This window comes from Peromyscus maniculatus, chromosome 8 (genome assembly GCF_049852395.1).
Source record: "Peromyscus maniculatus bairdii isolate BWxNUB_F1_BW_parent chromosome 8, HU_Pman_BW_mat_3.1, whole genome shotgun sequence".
Classification (NCBI taxonomy): Eukaryota; Metazoa; Chordata; class Mammalia; order Rodentia; family Cricetidae; genus Peromyscus; species Peromyscus maniculatus.
The window spans coordinates 85,726,995-85,749,463 of NC_134859.1; the positions used below are offsets into that span (position 1 = coordinate 85,726,995).

Sequence of the window (22,469 nt, forward strand, 5' to 3'; positions counted from 1 at the left end):
TCGGCATACACAAGGCCCGGGGACATCCATAATCCCTATATGCTATCCCTCTGCCCCACCCTGCCTTTGTGGGGGGACCCCTGCCCCGTGCCTGTGCTTCAGACTACTTATCTCTGATCCCCTCTTGCCTTATAACACTGATAAATCCTAAAAAAAAAAAAAAAAAAAAAAAAATCTTGGGTAAAGGGTGGTAACAATAGCTAATATTTAATAGGTGCTCATAAAAGGCCAGGCGTCTGTTTGAATGTGAGTATTGAGACTCGTTACCTGCTGCAAAGATGACCTCATTCTCCCCCTCCTCCCTCCCTGTGTCTGGGGCCTGTGTTTAGCTCTCCAACTGTACCTGTGACAGAAGGTTATTCTGGTCCTGTTCCTGTACCTTCCCGCCATGCCCACTGCCATTTTGCTACAGGCTCCAAGAAGCTACTAAACATTTCCACTAACTCTTGCTCACTGACCCACCCCCATGGCACCTTCTTACCCCTGCCTCTCTCCTCTCTCCACAGATATCTCCCGGCAGGACAAGCCTCCGAAGACCTCCCAGCCCCTAACCCAGTACCATTCACCAACCCAGCTTGCCCCTAGCTCTCCCACCTGCCGCTCCCCGGCCCCTCCCACCACCCGCCCTCACCCCTTCGGGGCGCAGGGCATGGTGTGAAAGGCTGAGTACTGAGACGGGGTACCATGGGTGCTGTGCCCTAGGGCCTGGGTGGTGGGGGGTGGGTGGCCTGTGGGCGCGTGGGGGGGGGCAGTGTGCCCACCCCAGTCTCTTGGCGTGCTGGAGGGCATCCTGGATGGAATTGAAGTGAATGGAACAGAAGCCAAGCAAGGTGGAGTGTGGGTCGGACCCAGAGGAGAACAGGTAATGACTGGGTCTGGCAAGCTTGGTAGTACCTACTCCTAGCAACATACATGGATAGCTCTCGGGGCGTAAGAGAGCTGGTCTCTTTGAAGTAGCCCTGAAGACGGACAGGAAGCCTGCCGGCCCTGCTGCCTTGGTCCAGGGGCTGAGGGCATGTTCCTGTGTCTCAGAGAACTAGGCACTAAGCTTGAGAGATGCTTACTTCGAAGGGGAACGTGATAGGAAACAGAGTCATCACAGGCCACAGACATGTGGCCCCTTCCTTGGTAGTGCTGGGCAGTCTCAAATGCCCCCCTCGTCCCCTCTCCCATTGTTCCCCTCACTTGAGCGTGTGTGATCCCTGCGGCCTTACCATTTTCTTCTTCTACCAATCCATTCACCATCTGACCATCTGACCACAAACAAGCATGCTCGTCCACAAAGCTGTGGTGCACAAAACATAACATTTCCGGGTACAGGCACCAACAACTCTTGGTCAGAGCCCACACTTCTTTTTGGAATCTATTGGCAACCCCCCCCCGCCCCCCCCCCCCACTCTCCGTTGCTCATGGTCCAAGGCGGGCACTGCGATGGTACCCCTCCCAGGAAGTGGAAGTGTGCATCAACTATGAAGGTTGTACTTACACATGGATGAGGCGTCACCCTGTACACACAACTAGTGAAGGGCTGCCTCCCATCTGCCTGCCCTAGATCAGTTCAGAGGGTCCCTGCCTTCTCGGGCCGCTCCAAGTGGCACAGAGCTCTGTCCCATTTGGCATGGAGTCCCAGGAGCTGGGTACAGCCTGTGCCTATGGCCAGGGGAATGGTGGGGGTGGGGCACTCTGGGGAGCAGTGTAGTTAGCAGTTGTCTAGGAGATCAGGTCCTGAGCCAGAAGGCCGGAAGTTTGGCCAGGCAAAGCCCTTGTGTTCAAGACTGGTTCTTTGGAGGGGCAGAAATAGTGGATGGAGTTTGTGATCCTGTAGGTAGGGCACTGGGTAAGCCCCTTCCCCCAAAGTCCCATGCTTAGACTCTGAGACAGACTGTCACCATGTAGCGATCCATCCCTTGCATCTCCAGTATTTCCCTGCCAAGGCTTCCGGCGGGGCGGGGGGTGGGGGGGAGCCTGCTCTAAGGTCTTGGATAAAGGTAGACATGTATAAAGGTTCCTAGTCCCTCAGAATTGAGACACCTCTTCTCCTCCCGCTCCCCTCCCCCATGGATATGTACCACCTCGTGGCTGTGTGTGGAACTGCACCCAGAGGCTCTGAGCCTGGTGATATCCGAAGCCTTCTGTTCAGCTGGGACCTAGGCGGCCTGAGTTCGCCTGCGCGCGCGCGCGCACACACACACACACACACACACACACACACACACATACACACACAGAAGGCTGGAGGCAAGCCTGACCTTCCAGTCTTGTAGAAACCAGACAGGGGTAATCCCCAGGGTGTGTGAAGCACAAGGCTGTCTGTGACCGTGACCCTGTCCAAGGTCACTGTGTCAGTGTGTTGGGAGCTGCACCAGGCTGTAAGGGGAGGGGCTGTGCAACATGTCACACGCAGGGTGGGTGTGGAAGGTTATACAATCCTTGCATGCGTCGAGGCTTATGTAACCTGCGTGTGCTGAGGTTACGTAACACATATGTGGAAAACCTGGCAACATATATGTGCTGTGGCTGACAGTTGCTAATAATACCTTGCATGGGGCAGCTCAGAGTCCTTTTCCTGGCCGGTTCCAGTGCTTGGTGCCACAGTGCGCAAATGGCACCTTAAGTTTCCATATAACATTTGTTATATGGAGGCCATGAACAGGGTGACCCTAATATTTTCAGTCAGCATGGCTTATTTAGCATGTGTGCATGACCTAGAAATTAAGCAACATGTTCACACAGGAGGGAGGGTGGCACTAATGGGTGCCTGCCCAGGGGGTTTCTGTAACACATGGACACGTCCTAGAAGTCGTTTTTTAATACATTTGAGAATGCCCTGAAAATTGCACGAATTTGTAGACCCTAAAGCGTATTACCATACTTGGGTTTATACTGAAGGCTGCATAGTTATTCACATGCGTAGGTGTCATATTGCATATATATATATATATATATATATATATATATATATATATATATATATATATCATACACATTCTAAAGGTTACATAGCTTTAAGAATATTCCAAGGAGCATTTCAGCATATTTGGCATACACTGAAGGCTTAACTATGTGAATGTTCTATAGATTGTGGGTGAAATGTGTGTGTGTGTGTGTGTGTGTGTGTGTGTGTGTGTGTGTGTGTGTGTGTGGTGGGGGACTTTGGAACACTGCTTACATGTGAGACGTGTATGTATCTTGGAGTCTCGTAGCAGTACTTGTCTGTGTGAATGTGTTGGGGCCTACACATGGTTTTGGTCCCATGCAAGCCCCTTATCTCTCCCATGCAGCTACCAGATAGCTAGACCTTTTCAGCCTTGTTAGCTGATGTAGGGGTGGGAGGGGGACGGAGGGAGCCGGGCGTAGGGGGGGAGCCGGGCTTGGGGGGGGGAGCCAGGCGTGGGGGGCGAGCCAGGCATGGGGGGAGCCGGGGGGAGCCGGGCGTGGGGGGGAGCCAGGCGTGGGGGGGAGCCAGGCCGGGGGGGGGGGGGAGCCAGGCGGGGGGGGGGGTGTTTGGGAAGCCTCTTAGGTGAGAAGGGACTGGCCAAAGGCCGCTCTGTGATTCTTCCCACTTTGCCCCCCTGCAGCACCAGGTCACCAGATGGAAAGCGAAAAAGAAAGAACGGCCAATGTTCCCTGAAAACCAGCATGTCAGGTGAGCCTAGCTGCGTATGCATGCCCCTCTCCCCACCTCACCCCTACAGAGCACACTGGGCTCCTCCAAGGCTGGGCCTGGAGCTCCTATGTCTCTAGAGGGGACAGCCTACAGCACGCGGGTGGGATTTGTATGGGGGTGAGACTGGTGATTTAAAACCTATCTTGGCCTTTAAGGAGAAATTAGGTCAGGAAGGGGCCTCTTTCTCCCTCCCAGAACCTCCTCATTGAAGGATCCACCAGCCTCAGGGTGTCTGTTCTCCTAAGGTGGGGTGTTTCTTCTCCCAATTCCCTGTGCTATTCTGTCACTTAGATGTAACATTAAAAAAAAAAAAAAAAAAAAAAAAAAAGCCCTAGCCAGGCCAAGTGTAAAGGCACCTACCTGCAGTTATAGCCCTTTAGGATACTGACATAGAAGGATCACCTGAACCCAGGGTTCAAGACCAGCCTGGGCAACATAGTAAGACCCAGGCTTAAGAATAAATAAAGACATGGAAGGAGGGGGTGGGGGAGGGCCACTGAATGGGCGGGCAGTCGGAAGAATGAAGGTTCCATATATTTGAAGGGAAAAGGATGGGAATCCCCTCACCCCCTCTACGCGTCCTGGGACTTCTTTCTACTTTGAGATACAGAACCTTTCAGTGAAGCTGAGCTAGGAGAAGAAGGAGAGGGGCAGAGTCGGGTGGGCACCGTCTAGGAGCGCCTCCACCGGGCTCTCCACACCATGCCCACTGCCTCCACCCTTTCCCCCTTCCCAGGGTATATCCCTAGTTACCTGGACAAAGACGAGCAGTGTGTCGTGTGTGGGGACAAGGCAACCGGTTATCACTACCGCTGTATCACTTGTGAGGGCTGCAAGGTATGGACGAGCCGTCTCCTGCCCCTTCCCCAAAGCCCGAGCCCCTTTGAGTCTCCACACCCGGCATGACGGTTCCATCATTTTCTTCTCATTTATTCATTTGTTCGTTCATAATCTTCTCACATGCCATTTGCCTGACCTCTCTGAGCCTCAGTTTCTTCATTTATAAAATGGGGGAAATTATGCTACCTGTATCGTAGAGTTAATAAGCAAATTAGATTAGATCATTTACCTGGCGCTACTTTAAATAACTGCAGAGGGGTAGAAAAAGAGAATTAGGACTGTGATAGTCTTTAAAATAAAGCCAAGCACATACAAACATTTACTAAAGGCCAAGCATCATCCACCCTGCAATGTATTAGGAATAAGGGGTGAGAAGCCAAGAGTGGTAGTGCACACCTGTAATTCCAGCACTTGGGAAACGGAGGCATGAAGATCATGAATTCAAGGCCACCTTGGGAGATATCTATTAGGTTCTAGGCCAGCCTCAGCTACATAGGAAGACCTTGTCTCAAAAAAAGAATTTGTAGCACAGTAGTGCATGCCCATAACCCCAGAGCCCTGAGGCACAGGCTGCCTGATGCCTGTGAGTTGAAGCCAGCCTGATCTACCTAGTGAATACCAGAGCAGCCAGGGCTACACAGTGATACCCTGTGTCAAAAAAAACCCAAAAAGCATGAGGGGTACAGTATGTGTCCTCCCCTCAAGCTACCTGCAGTCTACCCAAGAAGCAATCTGCAAACAGGAATCAGTGTCTTTCAAAATCTGGCTCAGAGAGGTTTGGCAAGATGGCCCTGGGGGAAAAGCGCTTGCCGCACAAGCATGAGGGCGTGGGTTCAGATCCCCAGCTCCCACATAAAAAGCCAGGGATGGCAGCATATCTATCTGTGCTCCAGAACTGTGAGGCAAGGGCAGGAAGATCTTTGGGGCCTGCTGGGTAGCCAGTCTAGCTGGTCAGTGAACTCCATAGTGAGACCCTGGGTCAAATCCAACATGAGACCAAAAGGGTGAGGAGTGATTGAAGAGCACACTAGATGTTGACCTCTGTCCAACACACGTACACACACACACACACACACACACACACACACACACACACACACTCACACACACGGGGGCAGGGGCACAGTATGATTCCCGGGTGACCTACAGCACTAGCTGTAATGCAGATTCCCAGGCTACGTATGCCTCCTACTTAGTCCAAACCTTACTGTGGTGGAGTCCAGGAATCTGCTTTTAACAAGTGTCCCGTGTGATCCCAATGTACTTGAAAAGGTGAGAACCCATGCTGAAGGGTCATGATGGGGACATAGAAGAAAAGATGACCAAATGTTCTTTCTAGCAGAGGGTCAAAGGCCACAGACTTGGAAAAGCCTATTAAGTTCAACCAGTTTCAACCTGTATGGCTTTTCCAGGACCACCACATCTGCAAACGCAGGTCTTTCCAGAAAGAGATCATTTAGAAGTGAGACCAGGCATGGTGGTGCATGCCTACAGTCCCATATTCAGAAGACAGAAGTAAAAGAGTTAAGTTCAAGGTCATCCTTAGTCAAATAGTGAGTTTGAGGCTAGCCTGGGCTGCATAAGACCCTCTCTCAAGCTGGGTGGTGGTGGTGGTGGTGGTGGTGGTGGTGGTGGTGGTGGTGGTGGTTCACGCCTTTAATCCCAGCACTTGGGAGGCAGAGGCAGGTGGATCTCTGAGTTCGAGGCCAACCTGGCCTACAGAGTGAGTTGCAGGATAGCCAGAGCTACACAGAGAAACCCTGTCTTGAAAAACAAAACAAGACCCTCTCTCAAACTAACACACAAAGGTATACATACACAGTGCAGAAGCTTGAAGTTTCTCTCTTACTGTCAGCCAAACCAAAACCAGCTGAGATTCCAAGTTTCAAAGCAGTGTTCCTGGAAATAATAGTAGCAACAAAGTCGAGAGCAAGGGTCCTCAGCTCCAGGGACATCTGAGTCCCAGGGGAACATCCCCCAAAGACAGAGGTGCCCTGTCTCCACTTCTAGAGTTTGGTTTTGTAGGTCTAGAATGAGGCCCAGGAGTCTGTATCTTGGTGCGGTAATTTTAATTCACTCTAGGTCTGGACTCTCAGACCTTAATGTCTTCCAGAGAAGGCCCAGTTCTGGCCTCGAGGTTAAAAGTAACATGCATGGAAGACACATGCCAAGTGCAGGTCACACAGTGAGCAGGTCACACAGTGAGCAGGTCACACAGTGAGCAGGTCACACAGTGAGGGCAGCAGGAACCAACACTTCATGTTGCTGTCCTCCCGATTCTTCAGGGTTCTCCTTTAAAACAAAGCCTAGAGCAACACATTTTTAAAAATTTACAAGCTATTAATGTTCTCACTCAGTGCATGTTCTTGAATATTGACCTTCCTATTTTATAAATCCTGTCTGCACAGATAATAGGCAAAATATTGTATATGGGGATGCTTTGGGGGGTCAGCATTGCTTTTAGTCATTCAGCAAGCCAGGCAAGATATTAATTAGACTTTCTAGGGCTGGCAATGTAACTCTTTTGGTTGAGTGCTTGCTTACTATGCAAAGTCCTTGGGTTCCATCCTAGCACCACATAAACCAGCTGTGATGGCACATGCCTGTAATCCTAGCTCTCCAGAGGCCAGACGTTCAAGGTCATGCATGGCCACATAGTGAGTTTGAGACCAGCCTAGGCTACCTGAGGCTCTGTCTTAAAAATTATTTAAAGTAGATTTCCAAGGCCCTTAGAGCACCCACACCAGCCCAAGGCCCAATGCCGCCAACGACACTCACTGTTCTGCCGCCACAGACGCCCCGCATCCCTCGGCAGCCTGGTGCTAAGGGCATGTGTTTCTCAGATCCTTCGGCTGGGTAGGATCCAGCAATCCTGGGCCTACAGTGACATGTGGGTCCCAGGCGACACTTGCTTCCCTTGCCCCGCCCCTCCTTGGTGAACTCTGTGGTCGGCTCAGGAGAGGAAGTCGTAAGGGTGAAAGCCTGCTCCCTGTGCCCCCCGACCCTAGGGCTTCTTTCGCCGCACAATCCAGAAGAACCTCCATCCCACCTACTCCTGCAAATATGACAGCTGCTGCGTCATTGACAAGATCACCCGGAATCAGTGCCAGCTCTGCCGCTTTAAGAAGTGCATCGCCGTGGGCATGGCCATGGACTGTAAGAGGCACCCATGGGCCAGTGGAGTCAGGCAGCTGTGGTGGGGCTGAGTGCAAGGGTGACAGATTCCTTCCTGGGTCCCTTCAGGGCAGAGTGGTAGCCAGTCCTGGTCAGGTCAGGCTGATTGTAAAGTCTTGGTCTCAGATCTGGGGTCGGGTGCCCTCATCCCAAAGGAAATGGAATTCCTGGGTAGGCTTGATGCTTCTTGCCCTTTGAGGACCTTAGGGAGGGAGTTGTTGAGTAAAACCTTGGGTGTTGTGTGTCCCCAACCTAGCAGGGTTCCTGCACCCCAGGAAGGCACATCTAAATGAGGAGGGGCCCTTTCCTCAACTGTGGGTTAGGTAGCAGGGTCAGTTAGGTCAGGTCACCACAGCTCAAACTGGAACATTATTCCTCGGGCCAGCCTGCCTAGAGTTGACGTGGTCCCAGTGATTAAACATGGCTCTTATTGTGCCACCCTGTTACTAAGCGATTTGGGAAGTCACTTAACCTTTGTACCAGGATGAGAAATTTCTGAGCATCGTGTGGCTGGGGTGGGGGGGTGGCGGGGTGGCGGGGGGGTGGTTGCCATACAAAATGTCTTTTGCCTGTCAACAGTGGTTCTAGACGATTCGAAGCGGGTGGCCAAACGCAAGCTGATCGAGCAGAACCGGGAGCGGAGGCGAAAGGAAGAGATGATCCGATCTCTACAGCAGCGACCAGAGCCCACTCCTGAAGAGTGGGATCTGATCCACGTTGCCACGGAGGCCCACCGCAGCACCAATGCCCAGGGCAGCCATTGGAAGCAGAGGCGAAAATTCCTGGTAAGAAAGCATGCCTGTTGAGAGCGCAAAGGCTTGCTTCGCCTGGAACCCTTCTTGATTTAACCCAGCCCAAAGCTGGTGCTCTGTACCTGTATACGCATGCCTTTGCTTTCTGGAGCCTGTCTGTTCCATCCAGTGGGATGCTCTGTGAGAACCAGGCCTTCTCTTCCTCTGAATTCCAAGGCCGTCCCCACAGTGACTGAGGACGTAGTCAACATAACAGTATTTGGGGGCACCTGCAGGGATCCAGGTGTTGTGTTGAACCCTCACAGAACTGACTGCCAAGTGGGTGGTCAGATTGGAAGGAGATGGACCACTGGGGCCTGGCTCTCTGATAGAGTGTACCAGGGAATGGAAAATGCACTAAGAGAATTTCCCCAGTGCCAGGCAGATGTCTTTGTAATGGACTGGTCGTGGGACCGCTCATCCTAATTAGCTGTGCTAGGCTTCTGTCTCTGAAGTGCTGGTGACTCTGCCTTCCATACAGACTTGGGGTAAGGACCGGAAGGAGCTGTGTAGAACAAGTGGCCAGCCTACAGCCGAGCGTCATGTTTCCAGTCACTATGGCTGCGTTTTTAGTGCAATTTATTAACTACTATTCTCACTACTATCAGTATTACAAATTTCAAATGCTCTCCCTGGGCTCTCCCAAAGTTGAAACCTTGAGGCTGGAACAGTCAGGTCTGGGACTTTTCCCCCAAGCTGCCTTGGAGCTCCCCCTGGTGGGCAGGGAGTCTCAGTGAGTGATTGCAAGGGGTCGTCTGCAGCCCCAGCTGACTGACCCTCCTCTCTCCCTCTAGCCGGATGACATTGGCCAGTCACCCATTGTCTCCATGCCGGATGGAGACAAGGTGGACCTAGAGGCCTTCAGCGAGTTTACCAAGATCATCACCCCGGCCATCACCCGTGTGGTGGACTTTGCCAAAAAACTGCCCATGTTCTCCGAGGTGAGTAGCAAATGGTACCTAGGGTCACTCCCCATTGGGCCACACAGCCTCACTGGGTACTCCTGTGGTGTTCTCTGGACAGAGGGAGTGATTCTTGTAGACCAACAGATATTTAGCACGTACACACACACACACACACACACACACACACACACACACACACACACACACATGCTCCCGCAGTGACCATTGTACCTCCAGGCAGCATGACTCATCTCATCATTCTGCATAGCACTAACTGGAAATAGGCTGCTGCACCAGCTGTGGGACCTTGGCCAAGTTACCTAAGTGCCCTGTGCTTTTTTGAAGAGGCCTGGAAGAATGAGGGGACCTCACTCTTGGGCATAACTGTGAGGCTCCAGTGCAGTAGTGCGTAGGTGGGCGTGGCCCAGCAAAGAGGTAGCGGAGATCGCGGGGCGTGGGGAGGACGTACTGAGTGGTCTGTGGTCCTGCTGTCCCACAGCTGCCTTGCGAAGACCAGATCATCCTCCTGAAGGGGTGCTGCATGGAGATCATGTCCCTGCGGGCAGCTGTCCGCTATGACCCTGAGAGCGATACCCTGACGCTGAGTGGGGAGATGGCGGTTAAGCGGGAGCAGCTCAAGAATGGCGGCCTGGGTGTAGTCTCTGACGCCATCTTTGAACTGGGCAAGTCACTCTCTGCCTTTAACCTGGACGACACGGAGGTGGCTCTGCTTCAGGCTGTGCTGCTAATGTCAACAGGTATCTTGCTGCATGTGGCTGAGAGGTCCCAGAAGCTCTCAGGGGCTCTGGCGTGTATCTCCCTCCACCCTAGGCTTCCCGCTTGCCGGCTTCCTTTAGTTAGTCTTTCCTAGGCACTGTGATTTCACTCCCCGGCACCTTCTCTGTAACCCAGTCCATCCTCTGTCCCCTCGACCATGCTCTATTATTTTATTTTTTAATGAATTTTTTCCCCCTCACGTTTGGTCTCCAGACTATTTATTGCCTTTGACCCCCAACCTTCCCTCTGCCTCTGTTCCTCCTCTGTCTCCAGCTCTCCTCTCTTAATGCCATCTCTCTGTTTCTCCTCCTTACTGATGGCTTCATATCCCCTGGCTCTCCATGCATCTCCCTGAGTGAGCCCCAGTCACCCAGTCCTGTTAGGGTGCTGCTCCTACCCATGTCCCTCGGTGCTTTTTTTTTTTTTTCTTTGTTTTGGTTTTTTGAGACAGGCTTTTGTAGTTCTGGCTGTCCTAGAACTCCCTCTGTGGACCAGGTTGGCCTCGAACTCACAAAGATCCGCCTGTGTCTGCCTCCTGAGCACTGGGATTAAAGGCGTGCGCCACCACCACCCAGCCTCTCAGTGCCATTTTCTTCCCCTGGTCTCTCCCGGGCTCTCTGCCTCGGTGTCCCTCCATGCCCTCCCGAATGTTTCCTCCTGTGCTTCTCTCAGCCCTCAGCACTCCTTCCCTCCTCCCTGCAGACCGCTCCGGCCTGCTGTGTGTGGACAAGATTGAGAAGAGTCAGGAGGCGTACCTGCTGGCCTTTGAGCACTATGTCAACCACCGCAAACACAACATTCCGCACTTCTGGCCCAAGCTGCTGATGAAGGTGACTGACCTCCGCATGATCGGGGCCTGCCACGCCAGCCGCTTCCTCCACATGAAAGTCGAGTGCCCCACCGAACTCTTTCCCCCTCTCTTCCTGGAGGTCTTTGAGGATCAGGAAGTCTAAAGCCTCAGGCGGCCAGAGGGTGTGCGGAGCTGGTGGGGAGGAGCCTGGAGAGAAGGGACAGAGCTGGGGGCTGAGGGAGAACCCCCCCCCCCACCTCTTCTCTCCTTCCTCCCATCCTTGGATAGATGCAGCTCCCATATACCCCTGCACTGCCCAGTCCCCCTCAGAACCTCCAGCCCTCACACAGGGCAACAAATGAACTTGCTATGAAAGACAGTAGGGGAGGCTGGGACCTAAGTCCTCGAGTTCCCGGGAACCCCCAACCTCTAAGAGAGTAGGGAGAGGGAGGAAGAACTAAGAGGGGCAAGCCATCCTGATTGTAGGGTCAGGAGGAATGAGGAAGAGGGGCAGATGCCCTCACTCACCCCTAGACACACAGGAGAGCCCTGCCAAGTTCCTTGGCCTCGATTTCCCCTGCAGGCCACAGGTCTCTACTTCCCCAAAAACCTGGGTCCTGGCTGTAAAGGACAGCTTGGCTTAGCTCCTCCCCTGGAGGCTAAAAATGGTAGTCATCCTAACTGCACTTTGGAAAGCAAGTAAGGGGAGACTATAAATGAAGAAAACCCAGACAGACAAAAAACAAAACAAAAAACAAAAAACAAAAAAACAAAAACAAAAAAAAAAAGAGAGCGTTAGAGAGAGAGAGAGAGAGAGAGAGAGAGATGATATTAAGTTATTAGCTGAGGCTGGTCCAAGGGGAAGGACCCCCCCCTTCCCACCCCCATGCACTTTGAGAACTGCCCTTCTGACCCCCAGAGAGAAATGCCCCCAGCAGACCTACAAGGGTAGGGCTGCTGACTAGAGCTGTGAGCCCTAACACAACAGGGTCCTGGCGCCCCCCCTTGCCTTGCCCCTCCCCCCCCCCCGTGCCCCTTTGGCACCGCACCCCAGTACTTCCTCTGCTCTCTGCCACTCGTGCCCGCTGAGTTCCATCTACCTCTCACGCTGGATGCCAGCTGGCCCCTCACCAGCCTGCCCTGTTGCCCACACAGCTCCCCTTTCAAGTGCCCAGCCCCAGGGGCCTCCTGTTCCCCCTCCTCCTATACCTTGGCACCCCCCACACAGGAAAAAACTGCGGCCCGGGCTCCTTCCCTCCTCATATCCTGCAGTATTAGCTACAGTCCAGATGCTGCTGCATGGGGGGTGGGGTGGACATGTGTGTCTCCCAGAAGCCCCGCCCCTGTGGGACTCTTGTTTCCTGTCTGTGTTCTGGGCTCCCTTTGCCCTTCTTACTGACTCCCACTTGATGCACTAACCCAGACGTAGGGCAGGTTGGCATGCAGTGGGAGTGTTTCTGTCAGTGGCACTTAGGGGCCCCGGGGAGGAGGCAGTTGGCACACTCCTCCTGTTTTCTTTGACGCTCGCTCGCTCTTTAGGCCAGCCACCCCTCGGCCCCTGGGACCCTTCTCCCCCTCTCCTTTTCTAATTCAGGGACTTTGGCTTGAGCCAGCTCCCACCCTCTGGTGAGGAGTGCTCTGTTGGTCTGCACTTGGGTGAGCTGCCCTCCGAGTCCTCCCTCCCCCTCCCCCTCCCCCTCCTCCTCTCTTTGACTACAGCCCACTCCTCTGCAGAGAGGGAGGGAGGAGGCGGCCCTCCCCCGAGTAGGAGGGTGGGGAGGAGAGGGAGAAACAGAGCAGACCAGTGGCCCTGGGCTCAGGGCTGCATGTCGGCAGGGATGGATGGGTGGACATAGATGCCCCCCGGAAGCCATGGGGAATGGGGCAGGGGGGGGGGCGGGGGCGGGGTGCCAGGGCTTCCTGCGCTTTGCACTATTGGGGCAAAAATGTCTTAAGCGGTGGGGAACCTGCCACCCCACTCTGACCCTCAGCCTGCCACAGCCCCTACACACACACACACACACACACACACACACACACACACACACACACACACACACACGCAGAGGAAGGCAGTGCTTCACTGTCCCCAGGGCAGTGTCCTCCGCCGCCACTGTCCAGGTGTTCCAACTGGGCAGAGGGCCTGGAGGGGCCATCTCTCCTGTCACCTGTGCATGTGCCTGCCCCACCCCTTGGGGCCTCCGGGCCACCTGTGTCCTCTGTCTCTACCTTCTTTCTCTCTCCTGGGGTACTGACTTCCGTATTCCTCCAGTCCCGTGGGTAAACCTTCTCACACCTTCCCCCCATAACCTGGGGGCCCAGTGGGGTTCCTGACCTTGCCTGCTGTCCCCCCTCCTTCCCCTGGCTCCCCTCCGCCCTGTCCATTCCCAGTCTCAGCCATGGGCATGGCCTCTTACAGGCACTTGGGAATCCCCTCCCCTCCCCCCGAATCATATGAGCTGTGAGCCCCTTCCCCTCACCCTTCCCCTCCCCCTCAGTGACGTGGCGTGTATGTGTGTGTTCCTGTGTGTGAATGTGTGAGTGAATCCACGTTATGGGAAGGAGCCAGAGAGACTCAGGAGTGCCACGCACCTGCTCTAGAGAGGCAGCTGTCCCAGTCCCTGCTGTGGAAGTGGGGGACAGGGCCCTCTCCTGGGGGCCATTGGTGCTAATGGGGGGATGGACTTGGCATGGGTGCTTAGCATGCCTTCCCCCAGTGTTGGCCCGGGGCACTAGGGCAGGCCGGGTGGGGCAGCGGGTGCAGTATTGATGGGAGAAGGTTGGGGGGGGGGGGGGGGCCAGGCCAGGACAAGGGGGTGCCAGAGCCATGACCACTACCTGCCCCTACCACTGCCTCTCCATCTCAGTATTCCCCCCTCCCATCACTTATAACACACATACCTCATCCAGCCTCCTCCCTGCTCAGACTTGGGGAGGGTGGGGGAGGAGGAGCCCCTACCCCTTCCCCGGGGGGTGGGTCTGCAGGGCTGGGAGAGGGCAGGGCAGGGGGTGTGACATAGACACCGTCCACTAGGGGGAAATGTACTTCCTGCCCTAGGAACTCCTGGGTGGAGGAGGGGGGACACTACCCAGAGGCGCTACTGAATGTATGAGAAGCTGGTGCTGGGGTGGGGGGAGGGGGGTTATGGCTAGAAAACAGGGAAGGAGATAGGTCCCTTCCCCAGGGACGGGTGGGACCGGTAGGGGTGACTTGAGGGGCTCCTACTCCTGCCCTACAGTTGACAATCAGTATGTCTGTTATGTGCGATTTTTCACCCCATTGTGTTTTGGGTCAGGATTTTAAAGAAAGATATTTTTATGGTAATTGTTGCTCGTCTATTTTACTACATATTTATGTAATAAATATATGATGAAAATAACCCCCGTGGGCACCCCCCCCTTAGACGTGTGTGCTGTTTCCCCATATTCTCCCATCTGCTGGCAGAGTACCCACCCCACAAGCTGACCAGATGGAGAGGTGCCCCCCACCCCCCAGCCTTGGCAGTAGTCCCCTCCACCCCCAGCCCCCAAACGAGCACACACCACAGAAGCCAACTCAGCTGTGAACTATTGGATTTGAGACAGGAACAGAACAAGTCAGGGGGGGGGCAGAGGAGGGCGGGAGAGCAAGAGTGGTTTAAATAGGGGAGGATGGGAAGCATGGTGATGGGGGCGGGGGAAGTTATTTACAAGAAGGCTCAGGGGGCCAGAGGCTCATCTTGGAATATTTTATAACAATATAAATAAGATTCTGGTTTGCTTTTCCTTTTCGTCTCGTAAAGGAGAGAGAAGTGCAGAGTTCGATTCTGTACAAGGGGGCAGCGGCAGAAGGCCGGCCGGGCGGGTCACTGGGCGTCCACCCGGAAGGACAGCAGCTTCTCGGAATGCATGTTGTTCAGGGTCCGCAGGTCCGGCAGCTTGAGCAGCAGCTTGGTGAAGCGGGAAGTCTCCGAGGGCCGGTTCTTCAGCACCAGAGCCCGAAGGGCCCGCAGCAGCGTCTCCTGGAGCTGCTCTACCGAAGCGGAATTCTCCATTCCCGAGCGGTCTGTGGGGAAGAAGACAGCGGTGAGGCAGGCTCCCCGAGCTCCTCCTCCTCCTCCTCCTCCTCCTCTGACGAGGACCCGGAGGTCTGCGAGGACCCGGCAGGCAAGGCAGCCTCGCCCTGAGGCCCCTTGGAGGGTGATGGGGGAGGAAAAGGAGGGTGCTCCTCCTCCTCCTCCCAGGCCTCTGCCCCAGAGCAGGGCATGCCCAAACAACGCTGGGAGCAGGGCCACAGGCTGGCCACCTCCCACCCCTCCAGACCACCCTCCTCCCCCTGAGCAGGCCACACATGGCCAAGCTCCCTCGCTATGTGCTCTGTAGTTGCCCCTGCCTGGGATGCCCTTCCCCCCTCCATGCCCGGCAATATCTTGTCCCTTTGAGGCTACTCAAGTGTCACCTCCCTCCCCAGCTCTCCCAGGCAGAAATAGTTGCCTGTGCTCCCCCCCCAGTTCATGCTTCTACTGTGACACTTATCTCACTGTTTTATAATTAGTCGGGCATGAGTCTGTTTCCCAAGCTAGACTGTGTCTGAATCATGTCTGTACCCCAGTGCCCAGTGCCGGGCCTGGCCTAGAGTAGGTACTCCATAAAAGGTATGTTAAACTGAACTGCGTGTGCCTCCTCCAGGGTCAGGCGAGAGCTTGGCCTACCTGCAGAGACAAGCACCACAGCGGTGAAAAGGCCCAGCTCCTCCTCGGTAAGCGCCAGGGAGTTGAGCTTCTCGCTGAAGTCAAACATGGCATTGAGCAGGTCGCCCATGCCCATGGCACCCAGCTCCTGCAGGCTGTAGGTCGTGCGGCTCAGGAACATCACTGTCTGGTCCTTCACGTTGAACAATGATGCAAAACGCACCATCAACACCTGAAGGGGGGACAGCCATCTTGAGGGAGGTGGGAGAAGCATTGGACCCCTACGGTTTGCCCAAAAACGCCTTTGTTGCCTTAGATTGCCAGTAAGGAGGGCGACCTCAGAATGATCAATAGGGGGGACCCAAGTGGAAGCACCCATCAGTTCTGGAATGCACATTTAACCCAAGACCATCCATCGGCTCCTGTCTAGAGAGGCGGGCAATGTGCCCTAGGTGTTACTCTGATTTGGGAGGTTGGAATACACACCAGCCTAGAGGACAAAAGTCCCACGTACCCAGAGGTGGGAGACAGTGGTGGGAGTTCCCCTCCTCCTCCGTCAGAGATAGCGTTGCGCCAACGTCTCTGTGAACCCCTTCCCACCCCAGTCCCCAGGCTATTCTGACTGGGTCCTTCCCATAGTCAAGAGCAGGGCAACAGAAAGTATTGCTCACCTCAAAGGTGCCAGCCTTAAGCAGGGTCACCTGGTCGTGCTGGGAAAGGTCACGGAAGCCGGGGATGTGCTTGGCAAATTCTACCACTTCCCGCACAGCAGGCGTGAAGCTCATTGAGAAGTCTTCCCAAATCTCTTGCACGGTCCGGCCACTGCGTCCGTGGGGATACATGTTCATGGGACATGCCTATGGGGAAAACAAAGTAAGGAGGGGCATGTCAGCCAGCTGGGCTCACCTGGGCTCCCTCAGCCCGACTGCTTTCCACATTCTGCCTGGGTTAAGAGCTAGGGCCCCTGAGGATGGGTCTCTCACCTAAAATAGCATACAGGTGCCAATTGATGATTTAAGAGTTCCCAGGTAGAACCCAGGCTTCGGGGTAGAATGTCATTTCCGGGGCAGAGGGTATCCCCACTGTCAGCCTCCAGGAACACTAGCTGCCTTACTCTGGGCCCAACCTCTGAGCCCCCTCCCGCTCTCCACACTGGCTCCATGCCCTCACCAACAGAACATTCTTGGTGTTGCCTTGCCGGAGACTGTTGGCAGGTGCCTCGCCTTCGGAGGCCGAGTAGACGTGGGTGGGGCATAGACGATGCCCGTTGCTGTTTGGTTGGTGGCAGCTGTGGTGGGCAGAGCCAGAGGGCCAGGTAGGAGGGTAGGAGGAGGGGCCTTGGCATAGACCATTCAGTGCTTCATTATGACGCTGAGCCGCCAAAATGTTATTGTCATTAGGGGTAGGGGGGCATCCCTGACTCTCCCAGCGGTGTGGGGTAGTAGCTGAAGGGCTACTTGATGATGCATGATTGGCATTGAAGTTGCCAGGGGAGGTGCCTAACTTGTCGTGGGCATAGGTGAAGATTTCTCGATGGGCCCGAGCCACCTGGGATATGACATCCTCCACGGTGGGTTCAGGGCTGGGGGATCTGGGCGGTGTCAGCTGTTGTGGGAACTGAGAGAAGCCCACCAAAGGCGTGGGGGCTGGCGCAGGAGGTGTCGAGGGGCCTACGGAGCCTGAGGTGGGGTGCGGGGCAGGTGAGGTCTCCAGAGGGCACAGGCTGCTCAGTTGGTTGTTGGCCAAGTTCATGGCGCTCTGCATCTCAGCGAGCATCCGCTGCTTCTCTCTCTTGGGGATGCGCCCAAAACGCACAGCTGCAACAGGATGAGAGCAGCGTCAGGAAGTTCTCACATACTCACGTGCCTCCCTCCCTTCCTTCCTCCTGAAAGGGCAAGACCCTGAAAGCTGGGGTTCCACTTCAGAACTGAAACCGGCAAGGCCACACCCATTCGAAGGGTTTGATAGTAGGTGACCAGGGGGATGATTGGGAGATGAGTGTGCCTGCCCAAGAGGTTAACACATGAGCGTCCTCCACGCAAATGACACTCACAGTACCACGTCTCAACTTAAGGCTCTTTTTTAAATGGTAGGATTAAGGCAGAAAACAAGGTGAAAGGAAATGGGGCGAGGAGGAGGCGTGGGGATGCCGCCTTACCATCTCTGGACATGCCAACAGAGAGACACTTCTTGAAGCGACATTGCTGGCAGCGGTTACGATTGATCCGGACGATGGAGCAATTCTCATTTTTCAGACACCGTTTGTACTGGATATTCTGTTGGATGCTCCGACGGAAAAAGCCCTGGAAGGCAGGGCCGACTAGTGAACATCTTCATCTAAGCTGAGGCTGTGCACCATGGGGGCGGGGTGTACAATCACCTGCCTGGGTCCTCAACCCCAACCCGCCTCACCTTGCAGCCCTCACAGGCATGCACGCCGTAGTGGAAGCCTGAGGCCACGTCCCCACATACTTTACACAGTAGCACCATGCCATTCAGCTCTGTGGGAAGAGACAGGCAGAGGGTAAGCAGAGAGGCCTGAGTGGCCTGAGATATAGAGGCTTTCCGGGTTGAAGATTTCTAGGAGGGAAGGGCTAAGGAGGAGCTCCCACGTCTAGGAACACTCAGGTGACCAGACTGAACTGGACTGGACAGGAGCTTGTACAACTCTTTTTTTTTTTTTTTTTTTTTTTTTTTTTTTTTTTTGGTTTTTCGAGACAGGGTTTCTCTGTGTAGCTTTGCGCCTTTCCTGGAGCTCACTTGGTAGCCCAGGCTGGCCTCGAACTCACAGAGATCCGCCTGGCTCTGCCTCCCGAGTGCTGGGATTAAAGGCGTGCGCCACCAACGCCCAAGCTTGTACAACTCTTAAGAGAAATCCCAAAGGCCCGGACACAGACCCGGAGAGTAACTGTCTCTAGATGGATGGAAACCAACTATCAACTAAATCCTGGCTCACTTCCTTTCCCCTAAATCAGTTGGGCATCTACTCACTGGTAATGTTGCTGGTGCCCTTGCTGGGAGACACTCGGCTGCTGTCTTCCATGGCCACTTGTAGACTTCCTGGGGGGCTCCCGTTGTAGAAGGAGGAGGAAGAGGAGGAGGAGGAGGAGGACGACGAAGATGCCGAAGAAGGGGAGCTATCATCACTGAGGCTGGGTGGTACACTTCCAAAAGAGCGGGCAGGGTCGTGGGTGAGGGAGCCGGTGGGTGATGGTGGGAAGTATGTGGGACAACCTTGAGTCAGGGACTGGAAGCTGCCATTGGAACTGTCACTGTAGAGAGACTCGGGGCTGGTCCGGCTGGGGGAGGAGCCACTGGAGCCGATGTAGGTGATAACACCACCTAATAATGAGAGAATGCAAGAGGAGGGTCTCAAGCATCGTGTCTGTGGGTCAAGGGCACCAGCCGATCATCACCAAAATACTGTTCCTCTTAGGAGTTATTCACGTAGAGCCCCTAACCTTGGAGTGATAAGCAGCTCTCCCCCACACACTAGACATGACGAGGTCAACCTAGTCACTCCAAGAAACTCTCCATCACACGCTACATAGGAGAGTCGACCTGGTCACAGGAAACACCCATGGCCATTTATTTGCACAATACATTCAACTTCCGCTTTGGGTGTGAGGCATAACCCCACTGGGCATCTCATACGTGGGAACCCCTGCCCTAGATATTTTCCTGGGGGACGTAGCAACTGTAGCTAGTAACTTAGTTATAAGGGGGCAGACTTGGGGATAGGGTGGGTGGCTGACAGCCACCCACAAACCAAGCTGCCAGTTCTACGCTAAGACCTATCCAGTGGTGGGCCGTGAAGGGCGGCGGCTAGCCAAGAGTTAATAGGATAGAGGTCACACAAAGGTAAGACAGTCGTCTTCGCTTCAAACCCAAAGACCTAGTCTCACAGAGTACTGCAGAGAAGGGCTCTGTTCAGCCTGGTTCCCCTGGCCTCCAAGTGATGAGTCACAATGACTCGGAGTCCAAGAAAGACTTAAGAGATAGGAGCTGCAGGAGATGGAGGTATATATAAATTGTCCAGCTTGGGGATTCAGGCGGTCCCGCTTTCGGGTCTCAGCCAGATGATGACTTTGGCTCTATGGCCACTCAAGGACTTTGTTTCTCCGGTTACATGGCCAACCAGGTGGCCCTGCTCCCGTGGTCTCTGCAGAAGGGAAGGGTGACGTGCCCGCCACACCTCTGCCAAGCACTCTGCTTGGCCTGCCCTGGGTGGAGTGGGGCAAGGGAGGATCCCCAGACACGTGTGTGTGCTGACACATGCCATGCCACCGTGTCTGCGGAAGCACATGTCTTGCTCACCCACTGACACACACTAAACTAGGCAGGGCGGCCTTAAAATAGCTCAAGGTTGGTCAGGGTGAACCCAGCTGCCCGTAAAACAGTCGCAGGATGGCTAAGCGGCTACAGTTTCACGGCTGGGGTGGGGGATGGGATATTTATGTGGACCTAAATGAACTTGACCTAGTTTACCCATCCTGAAAGAGGGCACGAGAAAGTCATTCAAAAAGTCCTCCAACTTTGAACTGAGGGGCGCTGCTTAAAAGACCCTAGTTCTAAATCTAGAGCTGTATCACTACCAATTTGCTTTCCAACCTAGAGGAAATCAACTCTTCCTCTTTTGGTCTGTTTTCCTCTCTGTGAGGAAAAAAAAAAAACAGTATGATGAAAAGAAGTAGGATTTCTGCTTTGATTCTAAGATGTTCATGTTTTGAAGGAGAAGACATTCATGGCAGGCAAAGAGCCACTTGGGAAACAGTAAGACTTTGGGAACGAATAAGGAAAAGCTGGGTCTAAAAGCAATAAAATGATGTTGGTGTGATTCGGATTAGGGGGAGTAAGGATGATCCAGTGTGAGGTCTCGTTGGGATGCATAAACTCGAGGCCAGAAGAAGTCACCGGGATGGCCCCATCTTACTCAAGTCTCGGTCATGGAGGGTAAGAGGGCCAGAGAGGAAAAGAAGGCAGGCGGGGGCGGTGAGTCAGCCCAGCTTCACCCAGATCTAGGTGGAGAAGGGCGGGGCGGGAGCCTGGCCCTCAGCTGGCCTCACGTCCCCGCTCCACGTGTGCCCCTCGCACGTGGCTCCCCAACGAGGAACCCCGGAACTCGAAGCACCGCCTTCTTCTCTTCCCCACTGTCGAAAGCAGAAACCCGCCCTCGCCCCGCCCCTCCGGCGGCGTCCTGGGTCGAAGGCTGGGCCCTAAAACCAAGCTGGGCCGGGACATCAGAAGGGAGGAGAGAAGGGAACACGCGTTGCTCAGGCAACTTGAGGGGCGGAGCTCATTATGTAACGAGGCCGGGAAGCAATGACCAATGGGATGGTGGCCACGGCTTCTACTGAATGAAAACAAATGCAGCACGTGGGCCCGGCTCTGCAGCCATGTGAGCCCCCCCCAGGCTCAGGCGCTGTGGGTGCCCTGCCTGGAGAAGAGCCCCGAGCACCCGACTCCTCAAGTGGAGCTCCCTACAGCCACTGAGGATTCCCCTGCAAGATCTGACCCATTCCTTCAGCCCCTCCAATCCCACAGCTTCCCAGGCTCCTTGGAAGTAGGCTAGAACTGGAGGCAAGGGAAAAGCGACAGACACTAGAGCTGCAAAGGGTGAACAGATGGGGATCTTTCCAGACACTGCTTCCGAGTGCTCAGTCTCCCTAAACTCTTCCCCTCGCCACTAGTATCCACCTTCCATTTCACCTGCCCAAGATTCAAGTTCCTCGGGCTCGGGGGAATTCAGAGGGGTAGTGGTAATGATATGCTTTAGGCGCATTCCCAGCCAGAGTAACCGGCTCTGGAAATCCTTCCTAGTGGCTCTCAGCACAGTAGCAAACGCCGGCCAGAGGGAATCCCCAATCCCTTACAAAGTTCCTCTCATAAGCCGTGGATGGAAATGGAGACAGTGACAGAGCAAGGAGGATAATAAGAATCTCAGTACCTGTGTTGTTGTTGGAGTCCAGAGTCGTCATGTCTTCACCAGCTGAGAGCGGTCATTCAAACTGGACCTTGACACAAACTGGAGGCTGCGATGGTCTCTCTCGCCCCCTGGGCAATGGCTGAGGGAGACAAGTGGAGCCCGCGGCTCAAAATCAGGATTCCAGGCACCGAGCAGTAAGGTTCTGGGGTGGCCGGACTGCAGCCCTGCAGGAGGGTAGGACGCTGAGGCAACCGAGGTCTGATTTGCATGGGAAGAGCAGAGAGAATGTGTGTGAGGAATGAGCCTGCAGCAGATCTGGCTGTTAGGTAGCAAGGAGGGTCGGGTCTCTGCAGTACACCGGATGCCACTCCTGAAGGCTCCGCAACACTGCAGGGTAGCGAATCTGGAGCTCCGGGTGCAAAAGTCCCAAAGGGAGAGAAGCTGCAACCAGGAAGTAAGTAGGTGATGGAGAAACGAGGCACCCAGACGCAAAGAGAGACGTGTGCCCTGCTACGTTCCCTCAGCAGTAATATTTCACTCTGCCAATCTCAACCGCCTTTTGCCCGAGCCTTTCCCTGGGACAGAGGGCTCTGCGCAGGCGCCAGCAGCCTAGGGTTCCCGGGCCGCACGCGGCACTGGAGCAGGTACCATGTGATTCCAGGGAGCGCCTCGTGCCCCAGTGACACACTTTTCCAGCCGCCGGCACGTTGAGCTCTATGCGTCTGCGCACCGCCGAGATTGTTGGGATTTGTAGTCTACTGACAAAGTAGGCGGAGTGCGGACAGTCGCCTTTTCTGCTAAGCAAAAGTGCTTGTAGGCAGCGGGGAGGAGCTGCAAGTGGACTGGGGTGGAGTTTTCTGAAGAGTCAGGGTGGCGTGTTTGGGAAGCCTTGTATGGCAAGGGCATGTGAATTCCTGGGGAGGGCCTGG

The 22,469-nt window shown here is 54.6% G+C and overlaps 2 protein-coding genes across 2 annotated transcripts; one reads left to right on the top strand and one right to left on the bottom strand.

Moving 5' to 3' along the window:
* Positions 1 to 638: 638 nt before the first annotated feature.
* On the top strand, positions 639 to 11,223 carry Thra (thyroid hormone receptor alpha). Its single transcript, XM_006971824.3, has 8 exons — positions 639 to 862; positions 3,579 to 3,646; positions 4,404 to 4,504; positions 7,516 to 7,663; positions 8,261 to 8,466; positions 9,267 to 9,413; positions 9,877 to 10,135; positions 10,857 to 11,223. Exons 1-8 carry the CDS (start codon positions 810 to 812, stop codon positions 11,105 to 11,107), a joined length of 1,233 nt encoding a protein of 410 aa, XP_006971886.2. The 5' UTR covers positions 639 to 809; the 3' UTR covers positions 11,108 to 11,223.
* Positions 11,224 to 14,500: 3,277 nt separating this feature from the next.
* Nr1d1 (nuclear receptor subfamily 1 group D member 1) lies at positions 14,501 to 22,264 on the bottom strand. Its single transcript, XM_042283390.2, has 8 exons — positions 21,562 to 22,264; positions 18,606 to 18,956; positions 18,027 to 18,115; positions 17,773 to 17,917; positions 16,785 to 17,431; positions 16,286 to 16,471; positions 15,636 to 15,846; positions 14,501 to 14,989 (listed from the first exon to the last, which is right to left on the bottom strand). The coding sequence occupies exons 1-8, from the start codon at positions 21,590 to 21,592 to the stop codon at positions 14,790 to 14,792; spliced, it is 1,860 nt and encodes a 619-aa protein (XP_042139324.2). The 5' UTR covers positions 21,593 to 22,264; the 3' UTR covers positions 14,501 to 14,789.
* Positions 22,265 to 22,469: the final 205 nt, after the last annotated feature.